We start from the raw sequence: 22,908 nt of genomic DNA, 5'->3' as shown, positions 1-22,908 counted from the left end.
CCTCTCATTGGTCGATATCAGTCTCACAAAGCACCCTTACTTCCGGGTTTGTTTCGTGTGCGGAGTTGCTCACGGTCCACCAGTGCGTCTCAAGCCTACCACGCGTGTACCTTCAAAGAGACAGGATGCCTGGAATTCTCCTCGGTGACGAGTTTCCCAATTTCGAGGCCGACACCACCATCGGCCGGATTAAGTTTCACGACTTCCTGGACAAATCGTAAGTGGGACCATTCGGCTATAATGGGTGAACGCAATGCGATTTTTATGCAAGCGGAACTCCGTGTCAGTTATTCAATGACCTTATTCAACAGTCCTTTTCTGTTTAAAATATTTGGCAAATACAGAAAAATATGGGCATGTAGCAATACTCTTAATACATAAAAATAAAGAGTAGCCACGTCATAGACAAATGAAGAGGTGGAAATTAACGTAAGGAATTGAATTGCATTTAGTAATTCTGTGGGTAATTAGGGTAGGTTTTTTTCGCCCTTGCTTTTTTTCTAAGTAAAAACAATGTTTGTTTTATAACTTTTTTTGGTGTTTTTGGACTTCTAAGTAATTTACATTTTTAGGTAAAGTTTTGTAATTGAGTACCTGAGTACATGGTATAATTGAGTAGTTTTAAGTGTGTAGAGCTGCAGTGTTCCATTCTGGCGCCGGGCTTCTTGTGTGGAGTTCCATGTCCTCCCAATGCGTGCGTGGGTTTTCTTCGGGTACTCCGGTTTCCTCCCACGTTTAAAAAATATATATGGCAGGTTAATGGAACACTCGAAATTGTCCCCAGGTGTGAGTGTGAGCAAGAATGGGTGTTGTGTGCCCTGCGATTGGCTGGCAACCGGTTCAGGGTGTACGCCGCCTACTGCCCAAAGACAGCTGGGAAAGGCTAACCCGTGTGAAGATAAACAGATTAGAAAATGGATGGATGGATGTATAGTTTTGAGTGTACGTTTACTTCCAATCGTAATTTTTAGACATTATTTTGAAGTTTCCTAACAAAGTGCAGTTGTATTTCAAAAGTTTTATTTACCATTTTACATTATATATAGTGCATTTTTTTTTATTATGATGATGATGATTATTTTTTTAAAGTCTTTGACGAGTTATTTTCTTTTTGGTTACCTTGTCCCTCTTGAGTAGTTTCCTACAATCCAGACTTGTACTTCATTGTCATGAAAGTGCTTTTGCATGAGTTCAATATTTTAACGATAGTCTTTTCCATGTATAAATATAGCTGTTTGTCGATGTATCTCTCATCATTGTGCTTCACAGCGTTTACATTATGGTGTAAATAATACCTAGTGTAGGCTTTAAATGACTTTGCGGTGTGGTACAAACACTATACTTTTCAAGTCTTCTATTTTTGCTTTCATTTTGACAACAGTTTTCATTTCGCTTTCATTTTGACAATAGTTCAACTTGCTCACCTTGAACCAGTAATGGGCACAAGGCTCGTATTGTGTATCTCGTGTCGGAACTGGAGCGCCCGGCTGGGCTTGTTGGCACACACTTGAGGTTCCCAGACTCTTTGTGCCTGCCTAACCTCATTTACACGCATGCAAACGCAACTTATATGACAGGTTTCTAGCACAGATACCTTCAAATCGAGAGCGTGTCTGTCGTGTTCAGTCATGTGAAGTCACATGAGCATGTCATGACCCAAAGCTTGAAAAGGATAGTTGTTTCAGTTGTTGCCGTGAGTCAGGAAATAAGTAGCATTGATTTATTTATTTTGAAGTAATCTCAATGAACAAATGTCCCATTCTAGTTTTCAAAGAAATATGCTGAAGTACTAAATCTCGACAGAGAACTTAACATCTTTGTATGTCACGGAGGAGTTAAGTTTAACCTCGGTTGTTAGTGGAAGTATGGATGGTCTTCGCACCGTGTATATGCGCACATTTTTTTTCTTTGTTTCTCTTTTCGACGAGCAGATGGGGCATCCTGTTCTCCCACCCGAAGGACTTCACCCCCGTGTGCACCACCGAGCTGGCCTGCGCCGCCAGCCTCAGCGACAAGTTCGCCAAGCGCGGTGTCAAGATGATCGCCTTGTCCGTCGACAGTGTGGCGGATCACTGCGGATGGAGCAAGGTGGATGGCATGCACACGCACACACACACACACACACACACACACACACACACACACACACACACACACACACACACACGTGCGCCACTTGTTCAGGAAGTGACGTCACGACAGCAGCGACTTTGCAGGCTAAAACAGGACATTTGAGTAAGCCTGGTTTGTTTAATTGTGTGAGTGTGCGTGCGCATGTGTGTGTGACCGTCACAACAGGTCATGGCTGACTTGAGTGTGTGTACGTGCGAGTGCGCCCATGTGACCTTTTTGTTGCACAACTTTAAAAGGCAAAAAAATAACCTCCCTGTCCAGGTCATCAAACTGTAATCTTCAAACCTCTCAACGAGCTAACTTGGAAGATCATTAAAAATATAAGTGTATAAGTGCATCAGTCAAACCGTCGCTGTCCTGTGAAAAGCGTGTATGTCCATTTTTCCATTAAAATGTTTTTTTGTTTTTTTATAAAAACCTTCATGGGATGCCCGAAACGCGATCACCCCATCAACGAAAACATTTAAAAGGTGACAAAAATGGACATGCGTGTTGTTCATAGGACAGTGACAAAATGCTTACAAAATCCAATGGCCTGTTCATCATTGACCCAAGTTGTACTTTGGCACTTTTGTGACTTCTCTTCTGACACTTTGGTCATTGACTTTCCATAAAGTAAAATACAACCAAACTAAATAATACCCAGTGAGCGAGCGAGAGAGAGAGAGAGAGAGAGAGATTTGACTCTGACAAAAAAATATTAATACTAATGATACAATTGGTGCACTCTGCACGGACTTTCCGTGCGTGCGCAGGACGTGATGGCCTTCAACAGTCAGGCGTCGAGTCCTTTGCCCTTCCCCATCATTGCTGATGAGAAGAGGCAGCTGGCCACCAAGCTGGGAATGCTGGACCCCGACGAGATCGACGGAGACGGCATCCCGGTCACCGCTCGCTGTGTAAGAACTCGGTCGTGTGTTGCGACAAGACGGGAATATGCAAGCTCTTCCCATTAGGGGGCGTTGTAGCGTCGATACACAATAGCCACCTGGGGCCAAAAAACGACTCCTTTGTCCAGGTGTTTGTGATCGGACCCGACAATAGACTGAAGCTGTCCATCCTTTACCCGGCCACCACGGGGAGGAACTTTGACGAGCTGCTACGTGTGATCGACTCGCTGCAGCTGACGGCGCAGAAGAAGGTTGCCACGCCTGTCAACTGGAAGGTACGGACGGCCGACCCCCATTCCTCTCTGCGCGCTATCACAGAGACGTGACGGACTTTCTCTGGTCTTGCAGCCCGGAGACAAAGTCATGGTGCTTCCCAACGTCTCCGACGCCGACGCGGCTACGCTTTTCCCCAACGGCGTGACCAATAAAGAGGTGCCTTCCGGGAAAAAATATCTGCGCTACACTCAGCTGTGAAGACTTTCAGCCCTTCTCGACTCACAATACAAGTAAAAAATAGTAAAAAATAGTGCACAGTAACAATAAACACAAGATTTAGTGCCTTCATTCCATAATAAACAACCATTGCACTCAATTCAAAACGAGTTTTTTTCCCCCCTCCCGCGTTCTTCTATGCTATTCTATCTTTGCGCCACTAGGTGTCGCTGTTTTACCTGATATTGAGAATACTGCAGTCCTGCATTACGACAGTTCACCAATAGATGTCGCCAAATGCACGCTGTACTGTTGTAACTGATTTTTCTGTGGGTGTGCTCGACTCCCAAAAGCAGTCAACGGTTTGGTAGTCATGTTTTAATTGGAAAGACGCAATCATTCATATGCATTTTGAATGTTTAACCATTTAACATGGTGAAATGAGCTGTCAAACTGAATAGACTGAAGACGAATGCCACGCCCCCTCCAGCTCTCTTCTTTTTTTTTTTTTTTTTACAAGTGAGGAAAAGCGATCTGGGGGAAAAATATTTGAAGCTTCAAAGCACATAACTCGGGTCAAAATTTTCCATCATGTTGGTAAAAGCCTGATTTTGCAACACATAAATCAGAAATGAAAATAACTATTACAATATTTTGGACAAAAACCTTGAGCTTTATCAGAAAGATTCTACTTGTTTGAACTAACTCCACTCATAATGGACGCAACAAAAACCCCCGACCTCGTATTATTCCTTTTCCTAAAAAGTATGACTTTTATATTAAGTCCAGTATATAAAGTTTTTTGAACTTCAAAATTATACACAAGAATACCACTTGAATCTCTGAAGTTGTTACATGTTTATTTTTTGAATATATGCCCTTTTTTCTCTTTGTAATATTTTTTTAAAGTTTAAGATACTACTCTTTTTTTAAAAACAAAAAATTCCTCACAGATACAACTTTTTCATAAACTAATGTCTGTTAGAAATATTACTTTTTTTCTAAAAGACCCTCTTTCTCAAGTATGGAGCAATTTTTCTTGAAAATGTGCACTTTTTGGAACTACACGACATATTTTCTCAATCCATTTTTTTGGGGTGGGGGCTGGGGGTTGTCCTCATTACAGTATTTGCAGAAAAACTCACTTTATTTGCTGTTTTTGTGGTATTTATGAAACCCCATAAAATGCTCCAAGATGACACCAAAGCCCTACCTCATAGAAAAGTAGTGCTTTGGCATCATCTTCTACCATTAGGCACAAATATAAACCTAATTTGGGGTTTGCAGGAATCATTTGTGTATTTTATTTGCGCCAAGACATTGATGTGTATTCCTTTTTTGTCCTTGAAACAATTTTCTTCTAGTTTTTTTTTTAAACATATAATATGGGTTTAGTCAGATTACAACCTGTCCCGAGTTGTAATGTTGCTGGTGGGAGTGCCCCCCCCCCCCCCCCCCTTGTCTTGTCAGTCATGGTGAACAACAGCCACATTGTGTTGACTTCAGTCCTGAACCCAATGCCATAGCTTAGCACAACAACAATGGCTTTCTAATAGCGGGCAAGCATAAGAAGATCTTACCCGGGTGTCAGACACTGGCTCAACTGCCCTCTTTTTTTTTTCCCCATCCACTCCCACCCCCCATCCCCTCTCTATGTTCATCTGTCATCCTGGAGCCTCCTCCAGCAAGGTAATACAACACCAAGGCCAGTACCAGCCACACACACACACACACACACGCTCGCACTTGTACATGAATGTGTAGTCGTGCTGATCAAAGACATAAACAATGCTGTGGCAGGACTGGCCTCCCACCAAACTCCTTCATATCTCAGGGACGATATCCACCACCCCACTCCTGACCTGCCCGCCTCAGACTAGCCAGGCTCCACTTTTCCTTTGGATTGATAAGCAAAACAAGCGCTCACTCATATTCTGTCACTTCGGATCACCCCCCCCCCCCTCACCCTGCTCCCCCATGAGGATTTACAGGCGGGATTTGACGAGTCAGGCTCTGCTTAGTGTGAGGGTAGATCACGTTTGAGTTGTTTTCAAAATCTGTAAAATAAAGTAGAAAGGGTCCAAGTAGCAGGGGGTGGCGGCGGCACAATTGGTGCTCAGAATATCCATAACATTTGAAGGAAACCAGTGTAATGAGATAAGCTTGCAGCCTTTTCCTTGAACATATCCGACTTTTTGTTGAAACTATATCACTTAAATCTCCTAAGATTTTCCACGTCTCTTTTTTTTTTTTAAGCTAAAAAAATACAGTTTGTTTATTATATCCAATTTTTATTTGGGGACCTCCTTCAAACTTGGGTCCTGAGCCAGAGGGTTTGGCGCAGGATCTTAGCCGTTCTCAATATCTGGACGGAAATGTCGGATGTTGTCCCTGGTATCTGCCGGAGCCGTCCCCCTAGCTTGGGGGTTCCTGCCCCCAGTGCATGTTTCGTTGTTGTCAGCCACTTTTTCAGTTTGTTGCTTGTACGTGCCAGGCTTGGGGGGGCTTGTCTTTCCATGACAGTCCATCTGGCTCCTTCTCCTTTCTGGGCTTCTCTTCTGGAAGGCTGTTGTTTCCTCCTGGATAGCGTCTGTGATGTACCCTCACAGACCTATTTTGGGGTTTGTTTGAGGGTACAATGTTCCCACTTGTACCCTCACCCCCCTCCTTCAACTTTGTGTACAGTCTCAGGATGCCGGAGATGGGGTGGAAGGAACCCTTCTTGCATTCGTTGTAAGGAGATTTCTTGTTATGTCAGTGGGGTTGTCTGATTACTGGCAGGTATGATTGGCCTGAATCTTGCACAATCTTCAGTTGTGATCATCGTCCCTCATGTAGATATGTCATTCGCACTTCTCCAGTCCAAAATATAAAGCGCCAAATAGTTTTATTCAACCAACACCTCCAACCTCATGACATCCAATTAGCACCCGGATAAGTCACTCGCCCAGGACTTAAAATATTTTTCCACCCCGCCCTGGGATTATTTACTGTATGCGGTGTGTCGAATAAAAAACATGGAAACATAATTTGGGGAGGGGGTTGTTGGAGTTATTACTCTAGGTGGACTGTTTTGGTCATTTGCTGTGACTTAGATGAAGGTGAGATCAGATTTGATGTGCAATTTATGCCTCAATCCTGATTATATAAGGGTTCACATTCTTTATCTGTCACCATATGTGTCAAAAAAGGCGGAATCTATAATTGCTTACCTTTACCCCATACAGTCAATTTTCCATGTTATTATTTTTTAGCATTATATGAGCCTCTGAGGGTTTACTACTGGGCTAAATGAATTTCTTTTATGAGCGGCAAGAGAAAACAAGCGCAGAACACAAAACGCTCTCAAGAGCCAGCAGAGTTCATGAGAACTGTTAGAAAGAGATTTCTCTATCCAGTACAAGCTTTTTTAATGCATTTCCTGTGAAAAAAATAAAATAAAAAAGCGTCTGCTGCTCAAAAAAGATAAAACTGTGATAGCGAAGCACAGGGATATAAAATCTATTACAAGGGTTGGTAGTTTCCACTCAAAGCTGCCAAACGTGAACTTTTTAATCCACAACGCTTGCCCCGATACTGTATGTAACGTTGCGCCATAGCACACGTATTGTTCCCATGTTTTTTTTTTAAATGCTCCCCACAGAGCAGTAACCGCAGTGGATGCAATAAAACAATGTGCTCTATTAGAATTCAGTTGTTAAAATGCAAGAGGGGTGTTACAGTATGTGGCTTTTAAGTGCTGTGTTCTGCCAGTGGATTTTTTTTTTTTTTTTTTTTTGCTGTTCCGAACGCCGGGAAAAATTGGCCTGAAATTCCCCAAGTGGGAGCCAGGACAAAGAACAACTGTGCGCCTGCAGCTACACAATGAACTAGGATATAGTCTGGAATTAGGTGGGACAACACTTTGGGAACACACAATGGGAGGTTTTCAAAATAATGCGCTAGGGAAGCTGCAAAACACACGCTGAATTTTTCAAAATGAGACACGATTTTTGGTGAAAATATCTATAACTTTTTTTTGGTTTGAAATAGGACTTTTCGAGAAAAAAAACAACAACCGTTTTTTCCTGATAAAAATATAAAACTTTTTCTTGAATTTCTTTTTTTTTTTCGAGAAAAAAAGCTGTTAGAGAAAAAATCTTTTTTGTTAGATATCTAAGAGCGTACACATTTTTTCATCAAAAAACAACTTCATGTCAAATATACTATTTGTTCCTGAACAGAAACCAATTTTATTCTGAAAAATTACAATTTTAATGAAAATCCTGAAATATGTTTTCTCAAAAGTGCAAAACCTTTTTCCTTCAAAATCTTGTTTTGTTTTCCTTTAAAAATCGAATACTTTTTGGTACAGACATGTTTATGTATTTATTTATGCATCCATTCATTCATGCATTGGAAAATTTACAATTACGATTGTTGAACTTATGACTCCATCCGTCCATTATCCCAGCCACTTATCATAATTGAAATTGTTTGACTTTTAAGTCACGGTTTTGAGATTGTTTTGGTTTAAAATTGAAATGGTCATACATCACATCCAGCATTTTTAGTTCCATGTTGTTTTCTTTTTTCTTCGTTGTTGTTGTTTTATGACGGCGGCTTTAATTGATAGGCCCGTGCTCTCCCCTCTCCCCCCTGGATGAACATAAACAAGTTCTAAAGCAAAACATGTGTTCGTCACTGGGCTCTTCCTACGTATGTGTGAGTGAGCCAGAAAAGCCAGACTGGTTTCATTACCAGCCCCATTATGGTTAAATGTGGGAGGGGAGGGGTGGCGGTGAGGTGGTTGGGTGGGTGGTTGTGAGGGTATCATCCCAAACCCTAAACAGTTGCCATGGCGACAGTGCCTCACACAACCTCTCTGGTCAACTTTCTCCCAGTTTTCTGCTTCTGGTACCTTCTTTGCCATGCACATGTATGCGCCCCCCCCCCCCTCAAAAAAAAAAAGTGGCCACAAAGCTCTTTTCCCTCCAGTCATAGTGTTTCACAGGGCCTTCTCGCTGGTTTCCCTGCAACAAATGGAAAGGGGGAAAAAAAAAATTGTTTGACATTTAGAGGCAGATTTTTCCAGAAGAGATTGTAATCAAATGGAAATTGTTTGAAAATATATTATAATACAATTTTCATGTCTTGTTTTCCACCCTAGAAAATTCGGGTTTCTTCTTCTACTGCTTATTATTATTACTATTATTTTTCTTATTGATTACATTTTAACCATATTCTTTATGAAAATGTAGTAATATGTAGATTGAATGTCATATTTAGAAGCTCTAAATTGTAATTGTTTGACTTTGGATTGAAGTCAACTTGTAGATTGACTTTTAGGGTACATTATACACACAGACACACACTCACACACATATACAGTGTATATATATATATATATATATATATATAGGACACCCACGTGTATTTTTGCCAATTTTCGTCATCTGTAGCCTCGCCAACTGTACCGCCCCGCCTTTTCTTTGACACACGCATACACACGCACACAAGTCTGTTTTCCCTCCAGTGATAGAGTTTCACAGGCACCTTATCCCTGTTTTCTCTGTTGCCCTGTAACACGGGCTGCCCTCCGCTTTTAGGAAAATAAACACACGGAAAAGAACACGGGATGAAAAACAGCACTGGGGTGCGGGAAGGGGGGGGCTGTAATTGTAGTGGTCTCTTCGTTCTTTGCCTCCTCTCTGGTTTATTTTGGGGCAGAACGGTGCACGAGTGGACCGCATGTCTGCCTCAAAGTAGTGAGCTTCAAATTTGGCCTCTGGTCCGCCTTTGTCTGGAGTTTGTATGTTCTCCTCATGCTTGTGCAGGTTTTCTCCGGGTATTTCCTCCCGCCTTTGAAAAACCATACTTTTGGAAAGTTGATGGACAGAGGCTCCACATCCCTCCCAGATGTGACATCCCTGCCATTATGTCAAAGTTTACAAGGTAAGCAGAGCTGCATTTATTTGTTGGAATATAGATTAGAGTTCGCTAACGGAGTTAGCTTCGGAAAACTGGTGCTCGATGAAGTTGACGGCGCAGTGAGATGTGGGGTGGGATTCGTGTTTGGTGATGAGTTCATGTGCCACTCACACAACACTTAAATTTTATCTATCTCTATAAATTGCAATACGTTTTGTTTACAATAAATCAGAATTATTACATTGAATAAAAACTTATTAAAAATTTATGTATAAAGTACATAAATATTTACAGCATTCTACTTGAACTACTTCCTTTTTCGTCTCAATTAGTGTAAATTTAATTGATGAACCAAACACTGTCTTTCATAAAATAAAAGTGAAGATGTATATATACAGTGCAAAAATGTGTGCGTGGGTGTGTCTCTGTGTGTATTAATATAATATTTTCCTCTGATAGAATTTAAAAAATACTGAGAATAATAGCTAAATATTTCGTGAGAGAAATGAATATAGAAAACAAAACCTAGATTCTAATTAACTCATTCACTCCCAAAGACGTTTTTAAACGTCTTTTCACACTTGGTCTAGAATTGGCTGGTACTGAACGAGTTAAGTACCAGAAGGAAAAAAAATCGCAACTATTTGTTGAGCCGCAATAAAGAGAAAAGCCATACTTTGCCCACCCCTGCTTTCAAGATGCTCGCTGAGCTGAAGCCTTGTTTGTGCGCTAGTATTTGCGTGTATGCGAGCCCCTGACTCTGTGCCATTAGTCGATGCGACGCACAACTCAAGAATGGCAGACCACCAGCATTCCCACTGCTAAACCACTTTAAGTCATTAATAACCTTCTCAATGCGCGCGCACACACACACACACACACATATTCTATGAGTGCAGACGTACTTTATTAGTCGAGGAGCCATTTGCCTTGTCACGGTGATGAAGCGCTTGGCACTGCTGTGGCGGGCTACTTTTTAAAGGCCCAGACACCCTTCGCCATTACTCAGGTGAGGTGATCAATGTGTCTCTAATAGAGAGGAAGATGAGGATGAGGAGGATGAAGATGGCCATATTGATAGCGAGACATCAAGATAAGCAAAGAGAAAGAGATAGCGAGAGACAGATTGCACTTTTACCTTCGCATTCATCAAGCTGTTTGCAGGCGCTAATAGGCCCTGTCAGCCCGCGCTACTTATTTATGAGGCCCCGTCAAAACGATAGCGTCTAGCTCTCATTAAGCCTTTCTGTGTGAGTGGGCCAGTTTGTTTGAGCGTCTGTCTGTGTGTTGCCTGTGTGTGAGAGAGTAAGTACCGTACATGAGAGGAGGAGTTTGTTCCCATGAGTGAGCATGTGTGAGTGTACCACATGAGAAAGTGTGAGTGTGTGTGTGTGTGTGTGTGTGTGTAGGTTAGTCAGTGATTGGATTGTGATGTGTGTGAGAGAGAGGGAGAGAGCATGTGTGAGTTTGTGTGATTGTAAATATGAGATTGGATCTGGGTGTGTGTGTGAGAGAGTAGGTGAGTGCATGTGCGCACCACTGTATGTTAGAGAGAGTGAGAGAGAGAGAGCGAGAGACAGAGTGTGTGCATGTGCGTGCTTGTGAGTGTGAGAGAAAACGAGTGCGAGAGAAAGAGTGAGTGTGTGTGTGTGTTTGTGTGTGTTTTAGAGGGCAAAAACGTGAGCGCATGTGTTTTTTTGTCCCTGCGTGTGCCAGTGTGAGTTTTTGCAAATGTACAGGTGAGAGTGTGTGCAAGCGTGGAAATTAGTGTGGGAGTGCGTGTTCAACTATGTGTATGTGTGTATACATGAGAGTGCATTTGAGATTGCGTGTGAGAGAGCGTGTTATTGTGCGAGTGTAAGTGAGTTGTGTGAGTGCGTCACTGCTTGTATGTGAGTGCAACAAGGAAAGCTTCAAGGTGATATTGCTCCTCAGAAAGTTCATCCCAATCCTGAGGACAACACTTGTATGCTTGTATGCGTGAGTACGTCCTGTCCTCCATCTTGTCATCACCGAGTGAAGGTGCGGAGGAAGCCTGCAGGGCCTTGATCGCCTCCTGAGGGGGTCCAAGTGAGATGCAGGAAGCCCCCCCCCACTCCCCCTCCCTCCACACCTTCCACCTCCAACCGCCGCACCCCCCCCCCACCCCCGCACACACACACACATCCACAACCGCCCCTTGGCACCGCTGCACTGTTTTGTCTGTGCATGGGAAAATGGAAGCTGAAGAGGCAAAAACTTTTGATAAGCAGGCGCTAGTGGTGTCGGGAGTGTGTGTGTGTGTGTTTGTGGGAGAGAGTCTGAGAGTGCCAAGCTGAGCGAGAGGGAGGAGAATGCGTCTGGAAAGCATCAAGCCATGGCTCTGCAGCCGTGTGTGTCTGTGTGTGTGTGTGTGTGTGTGCGTGTGCGTGTGTGTGTGTTCATGTGTGCATGTACATGGTCTCTGGCTTGTTAACCTGGAGGTCACAGGCAGCGTCAGGAGATGAAGTCAATGCCTGGCACACACACACACTATATAAAATAAATATATACAGCATAATACTGTATGTTGTGTGTATAGTGTGTGTGTGTGTGTGTGTGTATATATATATATATATATATATATATACAGTATATACATAATTTATAAATACTGAAAATAGCATTGAGAAGTGTGTTTTCATGAAACAACAAAAATATGTAGAATATTTTGAGAAATAATGTACATTTAAAAATTTGGGGGATTATGTTTTTTTCAAGAAAACTGTCCCATTTTCAAGTCAAAAAATAACAACGAACATAACTTCTTTCAAGGAGGAACGAGTTTGACGGGCGACCTCATCGAGCGCCACTTGAGTGTCTTATCATCTTGTCATTTGTCTTTAGTGGCTGCTAAACAGGAAGTGAGAGCAAATTACATGCTGTCCTGCTGCCAGACAAAAGCTTTCTTGGAAGCTCAAAGCGACAAGTTGAAGCCGGTTGATGGACTCGTGCACACACACGCACATGCACACACAGACAGGGGGGAAAAAAACAAAACACTTGCTCAATATTATTTTTTTCCCCAAGAAAACGGAATATTTTCAGAATATGATTATGTAATTTCTAAAGTAAGAAAAAAAGGAGTCAAATTCTCACAAACAATACATTTTGGTTTGTCCTAATCTTTTTTGATGTTAAAAGTCAGATTTATCAAGAATTTAGTAATAAGTCCCATATCTTAATATTTCATTAAAAAATGTACCGGTATGCATGTTCTGTACTTTTTGAGCTAAAAGAAAAACTTCACAACAATAGAGTGAAAATGCTTTTTTCAGTGAAAATGCTTTTCACTCTATTTTTGAGGAGGGGGGGGGGCGGAGTCGTTTCAAAGAAAAATAACACCTCTCAGGAAAAGCCTTCTCATATTTTCAGTCCAACTTTTTTTTTTTTGTAAATTTCTGTTGACTGAACGTGACTATTTTTCACCAAAATATATCAACCCCCTCCGCTTTGTCCCTCTCATTTGCCTACTCTGGCTGTGTTTCAACTAAGTGCAGGCTGCCATCGCACCCCCATCGCTGCCTTTCTCTTTCTCTCTTTTTTTTCCCAGCCTCACACCTGACGGCTGTCACGTCAAGCCTGACCTTCACAAATGGACTGCAGGCTCACTATTTGGCAAATGTCAAGCACGGCGAGTGAGCGAGCAAGAGAGAGAGACGGAGAGACGGAGCGACAATGCATCACAGGGAGGAGTAGCTGAAACTTGAACTGCAGCCAAAACTTTTTTGTAAGAGTAGCTGCGCCGCCTGCAGCTGTCCTGCTAATCTTTCCCACCGCTACAATCTCCCAGCACATCTGTCTTTACTCCACCACCCGCCCCAAAACCCCCGCATACGCCCCCCCACCCCCTCATAAAAAACAAAAACGTACAAAATCTGGCAACAACAGACGAAAAAAATGACAGATAAAAAAACATCATAAATCCCCACAAAAACAGATTTAGAAAAACCCCCAACATTTAGACAAAAACAGATAAAAATCTGAATAACGACATAAAAATAAGGCAACAAAAAAAGTCCAAAATAAACTACAAAGAGCGGTAAAAACTGACGACAAACCTGACAAAAATCAGGCTCACAGAACTAAAACTAAAATGCGTTGTGTAGAAATAAAAAATGCATATTTTTATCATGAAAAGTGAGGTTGAAAAAAGTGACCAAGTTGCCATCTTCTCCTTTGAAGATGCGCCACCCACTCAGCCACATATTGCTCAGCTAGTTTTTGTGTAATCCTCCAAACTTAATAAACTCCAGTTACACCCACACCCACCAACACCCCCCCCCCCACACACACATGCACACATTCACATCAAATCCCCTTCCCCGCGGAAACTCGATCCCCTTTCATCGCATTTCCAGTTGAAATGTTGAGCGAAAAGTCTGAGAAGGCAATTTGGTTTGGAGGGTTAGCAAGTCAAACAAAAACAGCAGATTTTTTTTTTTCTTCTTAAAAGCCTGATGAGCTTCGTGGGAAAGGATCAAAAGAAATGTGTGGCTGTAATGTTCAATTTGTGTGTGTGAGCCCGAATGGACAGCAAAACCGACTGGCAAATCGGCATTTGCTTGCTTGCCTTTTTTTTTTGTATGCTTTCTGAAAAGACGTCTAAACGCCCCGCTCCTAATAAACCGGCAAGTTAGCAGAGGAGTTGTTAGCGTACAAAATTTCCACGAGAAAACCCCCCAAAACAAAACACTTCATGGGGACTAATTTTGCTTCCTAAAAAAATTTTGAGGGTCATCCATAACTGTCAAATTTTCAACCCTCCCAAAAAAGAATTACTGAGTGTCCGTTGCTTGAGGATTTTGGCAATCGCGTCGTGCTTTGGTCCAGGTTCACTTCATACAGAATTAATTAGTTGGTTTGCACGTTCATTCTTAACAAAAAAGAACCTTCAGCAAGGCCCAAAAACGGTTAGCAAGTTCGACTTCCTGTTCTATGGCTATCATCACATTGCTACTCTCCCAGTGTGGAATTCCACAGAAAAAAATATATATATAGAAACATCAAATCAATCCGCGTATCATTCGTTCTTTCGTTTTTCAACTGCCAATCGAAAACAAAAAATGAAAAAGGAGACTAATCCGTGTATCAGTTGGGATTCAAATCACAGGATGACCAAATTTGCTAACATCTCTCCCTTGATGACCGTTTGAACTCTGAGTTTTGTTTGACATTTTGGGGCCATTTTTTCACAGTGAGTTTGGTTAAACGCCAAATCGGAGCACTATTTGGCCGTGCGAAAGCAATCACGTGATTAAAAACTCTTCTTGAGGCTCCCCTCCTTCCCCCAATCTAGCATCAAATTAATTCTTCTCCGTATGCCTGATGGTTGTGTTTTGGCAGGTAAACCGAACCCCCAGGCCTCTGGCTGCGCCTGCCAAGCTATAAGAGCGTCAATAAAAAATTAAATTTTTTTTTTTAATCTGCTAGGAGCTCAGATGGCGACCAGATGGATGCGGGCGGGTTTAACAAGGACACAAATGCACCACCTCCTCATGTCTTTTTGTTTTGTTTGGGTTTTTCTTTTGTGGACTTTTCATATTTCTTTCCCATCTTCTTGTCATTGCTCACATGCTAAGATAGCATTCAGCTACTTGGAATCTCATAGGTCTGCTTTTATTCAAAATCATCTGTATTCTTTCTTTTGTGAAGGTTTTTAAAAAGACGAGTTGAAAGGCGCAACAGGTAAGTAGAGGAGTCGATCAAAAGTGGCAGGATTCTTGCTTTCGTGTGACACTTGGTAACCTTCAAACATTTATCGTCGGCCGCACGTGATGTATGAGACAGAAACTATCGCTCAGAAGAATCAACTTCAAAATAATTGTTTGCATAATTAGTCGAGTGGTGATATCCATCCATTTTCCAATCCGCTTTATCCTCACAAGGGTCACGGGGGGGTTGGAGCCTGTCCCAGCCGTCTTCGGGCACAAACTTGAGAGACAAATGACCATTCACACCCACGTGCGCGTGTTTTTGTTTTTCCAAATTCAGTTAGTTTGAATTTGTTTTTTGAGCTGGTTTGGTGGTTTTTATTCATCTTTATTTTTTTTAAAATGCCTTTTTAAAAATTTGATTTAATGTTGGTTTTATGTGTTATTTTTTTAATACTGGGTACACATGTGCAATACTTAAAAGGGATACCATAATAATTCTGTTAGTTTATTTTTTTTAGACTTATTTTTTTTAACACATTTTAATTTAAGTTTGGAGAAATGTCTTTTCACTTTTAGTTGCACTTAATTTTGTTTATTTTCGTTAACTGTCATAACCTTGGCACCCACAAATTGGTCCTGGGCCTTTTTTTTTTTTTCCTGTCAAGCATCAAGGGGGGGCTACCAAGGCCCCCATCCACCTGGCACCTGGGCACACTGCCAAGATTTGTGCCTTTTGTGTGCGTGCAGGACATGTCACAGGTGTTCAGGTGATGTGTGCGCAATGCATGATGGGTAACGGCAATGCTAATGGACAGCAAAAAAGGGAGGGAGGGGGCATCCCTTCATGCTAACAAGCAAAGTTAAAAGCCTCAGTGTGACATCCCTATTAGAGGCTAATGGAGACAGCTGAGACCCTACACCCGCGTGCACACACACACACAGCACCACGCCCAACAACAAGCCTTGTACTTAAAGCTTTTTAGGGTGGGGGGAGGGGCTCATGCAATCATCCATCCCCAGAGGTAGCAAAGGGTCAAGGACTCTCATTTTTCAAGCAGCCCATTGCAACATTTTTCATCGTGGTCGTCCTTCCTTGTGGATTGGAAGTTGATTGGGGGCTGAGTCTTGAACCGCACAAAGATGCTGTCATTCAATTGCAATGCATTTCAAATAATTCATCTCTTTCGGTCGTTGGTTAGTTAGTTTATTTACTGCATATCATACAAATCCACAATACCACTCATGTCAATGTAAATGAATTGTAACCATAAGTACAAAGTAATCATTTAAAAAATGAGTGGATTATTAGTTCATTATTCAAATAAACTGTTGTTTAAAAATAATGTTTATTTTTCAAAACATTCTTTGAAAATGGGTCATTGCCATTTTCACATATTTGGATGATTCTGCTTACATTTTAATTAAAAGATTTTTAAAGATAAATTTTGTAATTAATAAATGTGTTTTAATTGACTTTTTTGCTTATGATTTGTCTTTTATGATTGTTTTTGTAATTTATTTTTTAAATATTGTAGACATTGTCTTTGCATTTTATTTTTTTCAAGTTCAGTTCATATTTGTGATTTTTTTTGTTTTACTTAGTTATTTTATTTTTAATTATTGAGTTTGTTTACTTTTATGTTTGCTGGCAATTTATCTATAGATATTAGTTATGCGGTGATTTCTTATACATGCAATAACATTTGTTTGCATTTTTATTTCTTGTTTTCATGTTTCGTTATTTTTTGACATATTGTTTTCTATGCTTTTTCTTATAATTGCATGTTTTCATTTTTTAAAAATATGCAGTTTTCAATATATTTTTATTTTTTGCTCCCAAATAACCTTTTCATTATTGCGTGATATTATTTTTTTAAATCTTTAAAATTTTGACATTTTATTTTTTTCCTTATATTTTTTACATTTTTAATGTGTTGTCATCACTTCCAAGTTAACTTTCTCAATTATATTTTTTCTACACGTTTTTTTGTTGATCATTTCTGCTTACAATCAAAAGAACACTCATGTTTTCCCTTTGAATGCTGAATCAATTTTTCACTTTGAATGACTAACGGTAGTCCATTTTCTGCCTTGTCATCCATTGTGCCACAACCAATCACACACACGCCTCTTAATCTCAAACCGACAGTGTGACAAACACGCATTGTTTCACTGTTGAATTTTTTTTTTTTTTTTTTTTTAAGGGAAATTCCCCCCTGAAATGAACATTCCTGCTCTTCCTGCAGATCTCCCCCTTATAGTTGCCATGCTTCCTGTGTGAATATCTGGAGAACTATAGCTGGGTTTGTGCCTTTTTAAGGCCGGGGGTGGGGTAGGGGTGGGCTGGGTCCAAAGACGCGTTGACCTCCCGGTGCTCTCCGGAATGCCAAACACGTCGCGGGAAACAAACCGAGTGTCTATGCTGCGCATGAAAAATGAACACTTGTATCAGTGCTGTGAGATGATGGGACCACTGGGAAGGGAGGGGGGCGCAGGCGTGGGTGATTTTGGCAATCACTTCTAAGAGGGACCACAATTAACCCTCTGCTTCGCTGTGATTCCCCCTGTCGCCCCACATTCACATACTTAACCCCACCCAGGGGTGAGGGGGCAACGGGCTCAAAGTGGCCCCTGGCTCTTTGGAGGGGTAATAATCAATGCGGAAAACTTCTTCATTCCTCACTTTCGAGGAAGAATGCTTTAGCTAGTTTGTTAGTCAGTCACATATCCGGTTTGTTAGCTAGCTAGTTACTTGGTTCATTACTTAGCTGGAGTATGTAGCCACTTCGTTAGATACTTAGTTACATAAACAGTTAGTTAGCTAGTTAGTTAATTATTTAGTTAGTTAGCTTATTATTTTTGTGAAGTTAGTTACTTAGTTACAGTAGCAATTGTTTGGATTCGCTTAATTGTTATGTTTATTAGCTTAATTGTTGAGTTTCGCTTAATTGTTTTGTTTATTAGCATAATTCTTGAGTTTAGCTTAATTGTTAATTTCGTTACTTAGGTAGTTAGTTAGCCAGCCAATTAATTTTTTGTAATTGGTTACTTGGATCATTATTTACTTATGTGGCTAGTTTGGATAGTTAGCTCCGAAAGGAGGAAGTGAGGGAAAGGTTCCGTCTTTCCAAAGAAACCGATATTCATGCCAGACAAAACAAGACCTTCGGCGAAGATTAGTGACTTATTGTGTGACTCATTAGCTGGGCTTGCACCGTGACCACATACACATACACATACACACATGCACGCACGCACAAAAACACGCGCATGCCTCCTCCACTTCCACTGCAATACCAGGGTGATGAGTGTACCTGTGCACCAGGAAGTGAGCCACAGCTAGAGTATGCCCTCCCAGGACTCCCCCTGGAAAACGGTGGAGCCAGCCTGGTCCAAGAGGTTCCCCAGAGAATTGGAGGAGATGTCGAGTTGTGTTGCATGGAGTGAGAAATGGCTTGTTTATGTCCTGGTTCAATTAGAGCTGGTGTTCAAACAGTCGTCCTCATCATGCTGTTCACATTTTAACATACCGAGACACTGGAAGAGTCACAGAAAGATGCTCAAGGGCACATGACAAGTTATTAACACGTTGACATTTTTTGTTGTGGTGCACCCACCATTGTTGTTAACGTTTGTTTCAATGAATTGTTGTGATGAGGAAATTACCGGTGCATCCATCTACTTAAATGTCCCACTTTCATATGATATTATATCGCGTGACCTTTTTACATTTTCCATCAATTTCACCCGAAAGCCAATTATCCCGAACTTTTTGTGAAGAGTCGACCCATCCCATGGAGTGACCCACAACATTCGGAACATCCGCAATTCGACTCAATGAAAAGCCAGCATTATTATCTTTGCAAAGTGGGAATTGTTGACACAGCTCATATTAGGTTGATGGTGGGCAAAGTCTGGCCTGCGGTCCACGTACAGCACCCTCCCAAATCCTGGATACTAATCCTGATCAAAATCTAATCTGGGCGCAAAAATTTGCCGACCCCTGATTAGATAGTGCAGGTTATGTTGTGGCCTGTGTCACCGACCACCAGCATTTTTTAATAAATCGGGCCCCCCACCCCCGTTTCTTCCATGTGTATCCAAGGTCTTGTTTCACAGGCTTAAATCTAATCAACAAAATCACCTCCATCTTTAACTTGAGCGCCAGAGGAGATCTCCAGAGGTGCTGCGAGGATCAGTCTCGCTACTCAGGGGAAGGAAATCTCCACAAGTAGATTAGTCAAGAGCTGAAAAGGAAGGAAGGAACAGATTTGCACAAAATGCTGGATATTTTCTCTCCCAAAAATGGAGTATTACCCCCCCCCCCAAAAAGTCATCTAATTTCTAAAAAAATAGATATGCATTATCAAGACAAAAGTTGTGTACGTTAAAGACTACAAAAGACACTTTTCTTAAGTCATAATTAGATAAAGAAAAAACTTTAAACTTGTATGAGCAAGAATAAAGGCCCCTTAAAATACAGGAACATATTTTTTTGAGAAAACAAGCTGCATATTTTCCACAATATGGACACTTTCAAGAACAAACACATCATTTATGAGGAAGAAAAATCATATCTTCAAGACAATTTTGGAGATGAAGTAGCACAATTGATAGAATAACGGACCTTTTCACCCCAAAAAAGTCAAATACTGTGAAGAAAAAAACAAAGTTAAAATAATCGCATCTTCCTTTGATTGTGCCACCCACTCACATAACGCTTGGGCAGTTTCTGTATAATCCTGCAAACTAAGTACTAAAACCACAATTGCGCTCCATTTAGACACACACACACACACAAAGTGCCACAGACGTCCCAATCAAACCGGAGAGGGAAGCAAATGCAAAGCACATTTTCACCCTTTGCCCCGACATATGGAACGCGTAGCGCTCTTATTTTCTTTTCATCTGGCCGCCCCAGAGCTGAAAGCTTTGGACAGTGTGTCCTCGCTGCCCTCTCCTCTTCCTGCTCCTTCTGCTCCTAATCCTCCTCCTCCTCCCAGGGGGCCTGCACTGACCCCATTAACAAGCGGGACACCCAGTCGCTGACAACAACAGCACCTTTGGAGCCTCGTAGGCATGTTTGAAAAATACAAGGCTGGGTGGTAAACTGCTCTAGATGATGTGGGTGAACAGCTAGTAAGCTAACAATTTATAAACGACCTTTCATGGAGCAGAATAAAACTCAGGGCAATTTTTAAAACAGCAATGCTGTTCACGTTCATTGGTCACCCGGCTAGCAGCATCGTCGAGCTAGCTTTGCTAAGTTTGCCCACAGTTTGTCAAAGTTACACGGCTTTGCTAGCTGGCTCGGTTGCTTGCTTGTTAGCCAGCCCATTCGCCTTAAGTAAGGCGTAGACTTTTAATCTATATTTAGGGTGCCAATTTATGAAGGTACTTTTAATGGAGCACAATAAAGTCCATTTTGAGTCATTTGCAGTCAAAACTGTTCTACTCCGATCCTGTAGGTGGTGGTAAAACGCATCACATGTAGTGTTTCACTAGCCCCGCTCAGAGGGTAATTTCAGTCATACTGAAATTGTGAGTGGTTTAAAAAAACCTCACAAGTGATAGTGAGAGTCGTACGTTTTCTACGCTAACCACAATATGTTTACCTCTCAGGCGTCAACAAGTGTGGGAGCGAGTGTGCGAGTACGCTCAAGGCTGTGAATTTTTACATTATAAAGGTGCAGAGCCACACAGCTGCTGTGGAGGAGGAGGACACACAAAGGGCAAAGTGCGCCTAAAAGGTTAAACATTTTCTGTACCTCGACACCTTCTCACTTGTAAAACTCCAGTAAAAACTCCAGATGAACATTTGCTTTCCCCTTTGGTTTTCACAGCTTCTGTCATTTCTAGTAAATGAACTTTCAATATTATGCCCGCACTTAAAAAGAATTGAGCAGGAATCAAAAATGTACAGAAACTATAATACATATTCAGGGAGTATTTTTAAATGTTGAATAAACATGTGAACCCCCCCCCCCCCCCGCCCGCCCCGCCCCGACTGTTTTCATACAATCATAAATAATACGACAATTGATCACTCTGATTGGCTAGCTAACAGCCAATCGGAGCATGAGATACAAGTCGACAAGGAAATACACACAAAAGCAAAGAAAAACACATTATCTGGTAAATTAAGATCAACAAAATGTTGCTTTTTTTAACTTTGATTTATACCTGTTTGTATTATGCGGGTTTGGGTAAAATTTTGTACATGTGTGCCAAGTTCTGACTCCGCCCCTGTTTTGTTCACACATGTCAAACAAAGTATAGCTACACGTGCTTCTTGTGTTCTTGTGGTGTTTGTTTACATCCCAGATGGTGAAAGCAAACGAGGAAAGTCCAGTCACAACAATATAAAAATCTCCCCGCTGTCTCACTCGCCACACTCCTTCCTGATAAAGCTTGCACAGACGTCTGGGGGTTTTTTTTTCTTCCCCCCGATGGAAACTCCTGATGGCGGTACCACAGACGTTCTTTTCTTTTCTTTCCAGCTCCGCCCATCCTCCGTCCATCCACCTGATGGCTTTTCCTCCCTCCCCGTTTCCCTCGCAGACACGCAGAGCCAGACTGGAAGACAAACACTGGCAGGTGGATAGAGGTCGAAGAGCGACACTGACACTTGTCAACTGGATGGAAGGATGGGGAGGGAAGAAAGATGGTGCTGGCTTGCTGTTTGTACAGTGAAAAGAGAGAGAGAGAGAGAAAACCAGACACAAACATAAACATTGGCCTCTACTTCAATGCTTCTTCTCTGTGAACCTCTGACTCACCCCCTCCGTCCTCCCGCCCCATAAACAAGTGTAACATGGAAAGCATCACAGCAACCGCAGCAGGAGAGCAGAGAAAGTGTTCAGCAAGTGACTTGCATTCAAACTTCATATTCATAATCACTTTGCTTTGACCATGTGATTTGAAGATTTTTCTTTTTCCGTTCCCTTTTTTGTGTCACTACTTTGTTTAAAACAAGCGGTGCCAAATTTCAAGTGAATGTGATTTGGTTTAAGATTTCAAAATAGTTTGATTCTTTCTAAATGCTGAGTTAGTGATGTCATTGTAGAATTTTTTTAGGTTCTTTCATTTTTATAGAAATATTTCCAATATTCAACATCATTTCATTGCATCTGAAGACAACGTAATCTTTTTTTTTTTCGATATTTTTTTTGTTGAATATTTTTAATTCGCTATCATTCAAGCAGTGCCTATCATTTCATTTTAATTTTTTTTTTTAATCTTTATTTTTTAAACATGACAATAACCATGAACCACCCTCACACACACATGCATGTAAGTGTGCATGCCCGGGGACACACACACACACACAAACTCTTACAGTTTCTGAAGCAACAGTGCTGCAGCGGATTACTCCCCGGTCTGACTGGTAATGACTTCATACTACTTGTCTTCTGCTGGCACAAGCCCAGCCCCACATCTACTCCACGCACATGCACACATACTGTATTGTCTCGTTGGTGGAGGCAGACCACTCGTGTTGTTGTGACATAACACTCACATTCACAATATTGGAAGAAGGCCCACTCCTGGCACCTGCCACAGGTGGTGACATTGCCGAAGGGGGGCGAACAAGCAACTTGGTGAGCGGGCACGGCCCTCTCTGGCCCACCCGTTTGGAACGGGTCTGGCCCAGGGTAACCCCATCGAAGGCATGAACCCCTGCGACTTAGATTGGACGATCATTTTTGGACACGCAAACCTCCCCCCAACACCGCGTCCAAGGGACGGCTGAAGAAGGAGTCTCATCCAAACGCATCGCGATACATCTTAAATATTCTATTTCAACGTTGCATAGATCACACTGTTGAGTTTCATTTTTCCCTTTTGGTGTCGAGGAGAAAAAAAAC

The 22,908-nt window shown here is 41.6% G+C and overlaps 1 protein-coding gene and 1 long non-coding RNA gene across 2 annotated transcripts; both read left to right on the top strand.

The window, feature by feature from the left end:
- The first annotated feature begins 37 nt into the window (after window positions 1-37).
- On the top strand, window positions 38-3,615 carry prdx6 (peroxiredoxin 6). Its single transcript, XM_086115867.1, has 5 exons — window positions 38-217; window positions 1,932-2,088; window positions 2,889-3,032; window positions 3,152-3,298; window positions 3,372-3,615. Exons 1-5 carry the CDS (start codon window positions 126-128, stop codon window positions 3,495-3,497), a joined length of 666 nt encoding a protein of 221 aa, XP_085971993.1. The 5' UTR covers window positions 38-125; the 3' UTR covers window positions 3,498-3,615.
- Window positions 3,616-8,340: 4,725 nt separating this feature from the next.
- LOC147202731 (uncharacterized) lies at window positions 8,341-22,100 on the top strand. The gene is made up of 3 exons (XR_015101402.1): window positions 8,341-9,389; window positions 12,937-13,113; window positions 21,541-22,100. It is a non-coding gene; the product is annotated as an uncharacterized LOC147202731 (long non-coding RNA).
- Window positions 22,101-22,908: the final 808 nt, after the last annotated feature.

This window comes from Hippocampus guttulatus, chromosome 7, assembly GCF_054856545.1.
Source record: "Hippocampus guttulatus isolate MCC_2025c chromosome 7, RoL_Hgut_1.0, whole genome shotgun sequence".
NCBI lineage: Eukaryota > Metazoa > Chordata > Actinopteri > Syngnathiformes > Syngnathidae > Hippocampus > Hippocampus guttulatus.
Note: the sequence above shows the minus strand (reverse complement) of the source record. Positions and strands in the feature narration are given on the sequence as shown.